At 57.4% G+C, this 8,038-nt stretch overlaps 1 protein-coding gene across 1 annotated transcript in view; it reads right to left on the minus strand.

Moving 5' to 3' along the window:
• Positions 1-2,119: 2,119 nt before the first annotated feature.
• CCN4 (cellular communication network factor 4) overlaps positions 2,120-8,038 on the minus strand; it is a 29,522-nt gene continuing 23,603 nt past the window's right edge. Inside the window, exons 3-5 of the mRNA XM_013007397.2 lie at positions 7,267-7,530; positions 3,344-3,537; positions 2,120-2,419 (exon numbers count right to left, since the gene is read on the minus strand). Of these exons, the coding sequence (XP_012862851.2) occupies positions 2,120-2,419; positions 3,344-3,537; positions 7,267-7,530 (758 nt within the window). The remainder of the gene's footprint in view (positions 2,420-3,343; positions 3,538-7,266; positions 7,531-8,038) is intronic.

Below are 8,038 nucleotides of genomic sequence, written 5' to 3' on the forward strand. Positions count from 1 at the left end.
GGACATGAGATGCTCACGTGACTTGGAGGACAGCTTCTGGACCAAGGAGGGACACCTGCCGACTTTTTTTCTGAATGTGTGCTGTGCACCACTGCCCCCCTTGCACCGGGCTGACCTTCTGGGTGGCTCCAGGGAGGCGGGTGCTTTGGGAGTTCTCATGCCGGTTAAGGAATCCCTCTGTTTGCTGCAGATTAGCCCCTGGGCAACGACCGCACATCACTGGTCTATCAGACGTCCTCTAAGCGTGCAGGGGGGCTGGACTGGAGCTAGAACTGGGGATGAACTGCTGGGGGTGCGACCGTTTCCTCCCCTTGATTTGATAAGTTTCTAGACACCCGCTTACCTAAGTGGTCATTTCCTCAGACACACTCTCCTCTGGGGAAAGTAACTTGAGAGACAGTAAGAAGGACAGACGTGGAGGCAGGGAGCCGTGTGTCCCAGAATGCCCGGCTCTGACGTCTCTCAGGAAGCTGTAAAAGCAGGCAGGGGGAATGAACTTTGGAGTCAGTTCGGCGTGGGTTTGGGCCCCAACTCTCCCCACTTGCCAGCTGGGTGACTTTTGCCAAGTGTCTTTCCTTCTCTGGGCTTCTGACTCACACTGGTAGGAGCAGAACTAGCTCCGGCCTATTCACACGGCTGCCCCACAGATTCAGTGAGGAAGCACACGCCTGGCCAAGAGGACGGGCTTGGTAAGAGAAAGATATCAGAAAGTCTTGAGATGTTACTAATCACAGACGTTTGCACCTGGTTTCCCTTTCCTTAGCGCCCTGCTGGTACAGCGATGGAAGTGAATGGCTGCAAAACCAGAGGTCTGCAGTTCGAACTCCTCCCCCGGTCCATGGGAGAAAGACGAGGCTGTCTGCTCCCGTCAAGATGTGCAGCCTGGAAATGCTTGTGGGGCAGGTCCGCTGGGACCCACAGGCTTCTCCACACAACGGCAGCTGGGTCTGGAATGTTTATTTTGGGTTTTTAGCTTCGAAACCCTTGTTAAATACGTTTCTGGGTTTGAGCGACCGACAACAACCCGTCTTTACACCAGGAAGCGGGGCTCTTTGGGTGATCAGGCCTCAAGCCGTGAAATGGATCCCTGTGGCAGAAAATGACCCTCGGGGCCCTGCAGCCTCCTGATGGAGGCCACTCCAGACTTTGTGGTGTGGATATGTGTCTTGTTTGGCCCACCTCTGACCTGGGCCTGCCTTGGTCATTTCAGAATCAAGAACTGTCCCAGGACACCACCCACAGGGTACAACCAGGCCTTCCCAGGACCTCCCAGGCCGCCCCTGAGCTGCCCAGCAGCGGGAGGATCTGATGGCAGGGGTGCCTGGCCTGTGCATCACGGACTCCTGGTCAATAGCAGGCTCACGCTGGAGCCAGTGGCTCTTTCTGGGAATTGACTGAGCTCGCTGTATCCCTGGGGTGTCCACAGGTGGTTGTTCCCAGGATCGACAACAGATGATCCCATTTCATATCTGATGGGGGTAAACCCTATCTCTACCTTTCACAGTGAAGATCAGAGGGGAAGCTGAACCCCAACAGCCCCGGGTCCCTGGGCCCATTTTCCATTGAAAAATGGAACAAAAACTCATTGGCTTCTCTGGACAAGTATGTGGGGTGCCTACAGCTTTGGCGTCAGGCTTGCTTTGGGTGTGTTAGGGTCAGACCAGCCTAGGTGGGTGTCACTATGCAGGAAATAAACCATTCAGTCCTTCTGAGGGCACTCAAAGAGCTCGAGGTTTGGGATCCAAAGAGGGAATTCATGCTATGGGGAGTCTAGACGGTTCTGCTCACTGAGACTCCTGCAAACTCCAGCAGGCCTGTTAGCGGCTTGGGTGAGTAGCTCAGGCTTGGGGGTGGCCCACAACTGCTAGAGGCAGGCGTTTCCTTTGGAGCAGACAAGGAAGGCTGCCAAGAAAGGGACCCCCATGCCTGGAGCACTATCAGGGGCCATCTGGGCCACCAGAGATGGGCCACAGGCCCTGAGGAGCAGGGGCACGGAAATTAGAGGTGGGAGTGAAGTGAATACAACAAGGCTCAGTTGTGAGAGGGTTGGGGCCGCAGGGGGCTGTCTGCTTTGCAAGCTCCGGGCCTGGCCCCGAGCTCCAAGGCCTTTCACGCCTGCCTAATTGGCAATTTCTGACAAGTCTGGGTAGGATCCCAAGTCTTGAAAGATATCGTTGGGGTTCCTACAGCTCAGGTTGCAGAAGCAGGCGTTGATCCATAGGACCTGGCGGGAGAAGCCGGGCCCATCCGGACACTGGAAGGCGACTTCGACGGTCTTGGACTTGTAGGGGACGCAGCACCTGGTGTCCGTGCAGACCCCGCAGTACTTGGGCCGGTAGGAGCGCGTGCTGACGCAGCCCCCCAGCGTGAAGTTCCGGGGCACCTCCGGCTGGTATACAGCCAGACACTTCTTTCCTGCCTGCAGGAGAGGAAGCGGAGCAGCACTCAGTCGGGACGCCCAGGGACCCTCCCGGGCAGCAGCTGCCTTCTTCCCATCGAGCCCCCGGCTCTGCCTGCATCTCTGAGCAGGGAAAGCTCAGAAAACAGCCCTGCCATCAAGTTGGTTCAGACTCGCTGGGACAGAATGTGATGGCCTCTCTGGATTTCTGAGGCCATAACTCATGACTGGAGCAGATGACCTCCTCTGCCTCCCGAAGAGCGGCTGGTGGGTTGGAACCACTGACCTTGTGGTTAGCAGCTCAATGCCCTGCGCCACCGGGGCATACACAAGAAAAGGCCTTTGCAAACACAGGGAGACCCGTGGTTCACTGAGGCAGACAGAGGGGCTGCTATTGCTCGGGCTGCCTCTCCCTCTGCAGGGCCCCATCTCTTTTGCACCTCAGCCTGGTCAGGCTTTAGTCTCTCGTTGGTCTCAGGAGCGCCTTCCACCAGCCCAGATAGTTGGCCACAAGACAAGTCCTGAGACCCCAGGTCAGGGAACCTGCTCTCTGTAACTCCCTTCTTCTCCCGCCTCCTTCAGCACCCCCCAGCCCCCTCCCCCCACCTCCCACACACTCTGATCAGAAGCTTATTCAATGGGATGGGTGTTGCATAAACACCACCGTCTCCTTCCACTGGGCCACAGCCAGCCACAGGGGCACCCTCAGCATCCTCATGGCTGAGTGCTCCGTGGGGCTTCCCACAAGAGCTTCCCCTGGGTGAGAGGCCAGTGCAGCAGTCCTCTGACCCACACAATCACAAATGGCCGCTCTCCAGGGAACTTGAGACATTCCCAGGGCGGGATTAGACCCGCTCTGCAGATGGAAGTTCAGGAGCCAAGTATACAGGCAGGTTGGCCTTCTTGCTGTCCTGCCCTGCCCTGGCCACCCGGGAGAGGACGCACCTTGATGTGTGAACGGATGTCCTCCTCGCAGGGCCGAAGGTTGCAGAGCCGGCTCTGCTGCCCTGGCCAGCACCGGGCGTTGGCGTTGGAGATTCGAGTGGAGACCCCCAGGCCGCAGCTGGTGGAGCAGGGGCTCCAGGGGCTTGTGAAGGCCACGCAGTTCCTGTGCCACGGTTCCACCTCACTCTCAGCGGCTGCGTGGGAGAAAGTCCCCATGAGTCCCTGGGGGCAGCATCCCCCAAATGCAGATGGGACGTTCTGTGCAGCCCCCCAAGCCTGGGCTCCCAGGGAGAAAAGGGCCATTTCAAAATGCTTTAGAGAGATAGGAGGACCCAGGTTCCCTACGAGAAGGCGTTCTACTCCTGTAAAGAGTCACAGCCTCAGAAACTCTCAGGGGCAGTTCCACCCTGCCCTGTAGGGTCACTATCAGTCAGAATTGACTTGACGGTAGTGAGAGAGAGGTTCAAATCTGGCCCTGCCCTGGACATGGCTGCATGGCTTCAGAGACTGGGCTCAGACTCCCTGAGCATCCACCTCTTGGGCAGAACAGTGGTCTTTGTCTCGTGGTTAGAGCTCCTATGGAGAGTCCTGGGGTATAATGAGCCTGTATCAGGTGTCCTGCCAATGCCGGGGTCAAGTCAACCCACCACTATTGACTCCATTCTGACTCAGAGCCACCCTCCAGGATGGAAGGAAGCTGCTTTTGAATGTTCCCATGCTGCAACTCTTTATGGGAGGAGACAGTCTCATCTTCCTGTGGAGGGGCTGGTGGGTTCGAACTGCTGGCCTTGTGGTTAGCAGCCCAACTCTTAACCCACTTTGCCACCAGGGGGGCTACCAGAGGCAGTGGCTGTCCCCTGCAGAGTCCCTCTGGTTGGGGCTGATCAAAGGCGAGCATCCAGCAACCAGGCTCAGAGCCAGGTGCCACCCACCAGCAGTGTAAGCGCCAACAAGCTGGGTGCACCTCGGGGCCTCAGTTCCCAGAATCACGTGGCCAAAAGGACACTTTCTCCCCGCGGGCCAGTGACCCTGAGGAGCTGACTCCACACAGGTGAGCGTGCTCAGGCTACACATCGGCCCCAGGGAACCTCCAGAAACTGAGCTTTCAGTATGTTGGTGACCAGCTAGCCCACCCACTCCTTGACAGACAGCTCTGTGAATGCAGTATCCCGGGCACAGAGCACCCCATGGTGTCTGACAGGAGTCTGGAAAACAGAAGTGTCTGAGAAATGGAGGCATTGAGGAGCCAGGGGCATGAGGAGGAGAGGCCCAGAAAGGTGGGCAACATACACGCAAGGCAGACCAGAAGTGGAGGCCAGTCCAGACACACACACCACACCACAGCACACACACCACAACACACACACACAACACAGCAACACCACAGCAACACCACAACACACCATAGCGCACACACATCCATATACAGTTATATAGACATGCAACACACAGAACCCACATATACACAAGTACATAAAACACACACATGCACACACACAACGGCACATACACCACACCACACATACACACACTACAACACAACACACAATCCACACATCCATATATAGTTACATACACATACAACACAAAAATCACATATATACACAAGCACATACAACACACACATGCACACACAGCACAGCACACGTGGGATCAGGAGAAAGGGAGGAGCAGAAGGGAGGAAAGCAGGCAGATGGAAGGGTGGGACAATGGAGAGAGGGAAGGGGAGAGGAAGGGAGGGGGATAACGGAGGAAGAGGGGGAGGGGAGGGAGAATCTTCAGGACTGAAAGGAGGAGAAGAGGGGTCCGTGCTCAGGACCCTCCAAGTCTGAGGAGCCCTTCACAAGCTGATGAGCGGATGCTGGGAAGAATGAGTGAGAGGGAGGTGAGAGAGAGGAAAGAGAAGAAAGGAAGCCCCAGACAGGCTTCCAAGGGAGGGACTGAGAGAGCTCTGAGCTGTGAGGAGCAGCTAACTGACACTGGAGGATAAGGGGCTCGGGTTTCTGGGTCCCCTCACTTGGGGAGGACACTGCATGCAGTGCTGGGTCAGAACGGGGTCACTGGGCCACACACAAAAGGCAGGTGGCCCTACCTTCCCCCATGACCCTCATGAGGCCCTGCTAAGGGGACTCTGGGGATAGCTCCTTCAGCCAAGCCCAGGCCCTGCTGCCCTCGGTGTGCTGGGGACCGAGCTTCCCAGCCTCCTCTCACCGACTCAGGCCTGTTTTCTCCTGGGAAAGTCTTTGCTCACCCCCAGGTCCCACCATGAGGCCTTGCAGGGGATGGTCCACTCCTGGTGCAGGGGCTCCTGTCTGCAGAGGTATCCCTCTCCATCCTATGCTGGCTGCTTTACACCCCTCCCCTTCTTCCCTGCTGTGCTCCCAGTGAAGAGCTGGTCATGTCTGGAAACTTTAGGGGTTGTCACTTTAGGGGGAGTGTGGTGCTGGCATCTGGTGGACAGAGGCTGGGGACGTGGCTAAACCTCCTATGATGAACAGGACAGCCCCCCAACGAAGAACCTTCCCGTCTGGGTGGAGACAGTGTAGAGGGCGGGGCAGCCTGCTCTCATGGCCTCTCTGAGCCAGCGCCTGCTCTCATTTAAAGAGAAAACCACCCACACCTGTAGGACCCCACACTTTATTGACATTTCCTCACAGCTTCCTGTCCACTACCTTCTTTCTAGAAACATCCTCCAGAGCATCAGCGCCTCAGACGGCAGGTGCTCACCCCCAGTGTTCCTCTTACACCCGCTCCTACTTCTGGCCTTCCCTGACGTCTCTTTCCCTGGACCTGGGACCCTAGATCAGCCCCCTGTGTTCCCCCTGCCCCAACCATCTGTAGATCCAGAGAGAAGACTTCCTGCCCAAGCTCCCTCCTCCAGGGGAGTCCCGCCTGTCTCGAACTCACCTGTCTCCAAGGAAGCTACAGTCATTGCTCCCAAAGTGCTCCTTCCATTGTAACCTACTCCAGGAGGCTGTGAACGCAAGTCACCACCCACTCTTCCCACCATTCATCCTCAGGGTCGGCTCTGGACACCATGGTCTTATCCATGAAAGACCTCCCATATCTGTCACTTCCTTAACACCCACTGCACTGGTGAAGATCTTCATAAGACTGTCCATCCATCCATCCACCTACCCACCCACCCATCCATGCACCCACCCACCCACTCACCCATCCATCCATCTGATGTCCATTGGCCCACTGATCCAGCCATCCACCCATCCTTCCACCCACCTATCCATCCATCCATCCGATGTCCATTGACCCACTCATCCATCCATACACCCATCCTTCCTTCCTTCTTTCTTTCCTTCCATCCATCAATCCATCAATCCAACCTCAACTGGGTACCTACTAAGTGCCTGCCACTGGGCTCGGCTTCAGGGGAGCAGTGGTGGAACAGACAAGCCTATCTCTGCCCTCCCTTTGTCTTACCTGGCTCACACCTCACCTGCTACCGCCTCTCCTGCCCATCATCCTCCCAAGCACCATGAATCTTGTCCTCTAGTCAGCCTGCACACACTCTCCTGCCCTGCACCTGCTGCTCCTGTCTCCTCAGAAGCTTCACGCCTACCACACCTTTGCCCACCCCCCAATCTCTTTCCTCGGCTAGGAAGATAAAGGATTGTGTATAAGCCTTTGGCCTTGCGCTTTTCAAACGGGGTCCTCATTCTATGCTCAGCCAACCCCGTATGCCATTCAGAAATGATTCTTATTGTTTCCATTCTACAGATAAGCAGACAGGGCCCCAGAGGGGCCACCTTCCCAAGGCCACACAGGTAGGAAGAGGTGGGCTGGGAACAGAGGCCAGGCTGTGTAAAGCCCAGACTCCAGGAGCACCGGAGGGGCACCCAGTCGGATTGACTGGTTGCTTTGGTAGCAGCCCTCAGGGACACCCCCAGTCTGCGCAATGCACCCACCGAGGGCATCCGTGTCGCGTGGCGTGGTCCTGCGCGGCTTCGTGGTCTTGTCGTCGTCGCACACCCAGTGCTCACAGCAGCGGCCGGGCACGCGCACCCGCCGGGGGCGGCGGCACCAGAGGCGCGGGGGGCTCGCGCGCAGGCAGAGCGGTGAGCAGCCCAGGGCTCCGTCCAGGCACGTGCAGTTGTACTTGCAGTTGAGCCGGAAGGACTGGCCGTTGTCATAGCGCACGCCGTCCAGGACGCAGCCCACGCCGACCACCTCTGCCAGCACAGGCCACCAGGGTGGGTCAAGCCAAGGCTCAGGATCCCGGGCCCTGGACGAACACCCCCAGGGAATCCCCCTAACCTCAAACTGCCTGCCGGGACCCCACCCCGCCTTCCCTCAGCCTGGGGCCCCATCAAGCCAGGAGCTTCAGGAGTGTCGGCACCCCTATTCCTTCAGCTTCACCCACAGAAGGAGCCTGGTGGCTCAGTGGTTAAGCACTCAGTTGCGGACCCAAAAGGTGGGTGGTTTGAGCCCACCAGTGGGAGAACAGCATGGCAGTTTAATTCTGGGAAGGTTTACGGTTCAGCTCTACTCTGCCCTACAGGGTGGCCCTGAGTCAGAATCCGCTCCATGGCCCCAGCCAAGGGCAGTTCAGGGTCCCTCAGTGTGTGTTGGGAGGGGCTGGCTCTGCTCCCCGCCCTGTCTCTGCTCATGTCATCCTACAAGGAACTCTAGAAAGACACTCTGCAGTCCCTGGAAGGGAAGTTAAGAGTTGAGTTGCGA

The sequence above is a fragment of the Echinops telfairi genome, unplaced genomic scaffold (assembly GCF_000313985.2).
Source record: "Echinops telfairi isolate 266 unplaced genomic scaffold, ASM31398v2 ScPeMD7_1;HRSCAF=3_0, whole genome shotgun sequence".
NCBI lineage: Eukaryota > Metazoa > Chordata > Mammalia > Afrosoricida > Tenrecidae > Echinops > Echinops telfairi.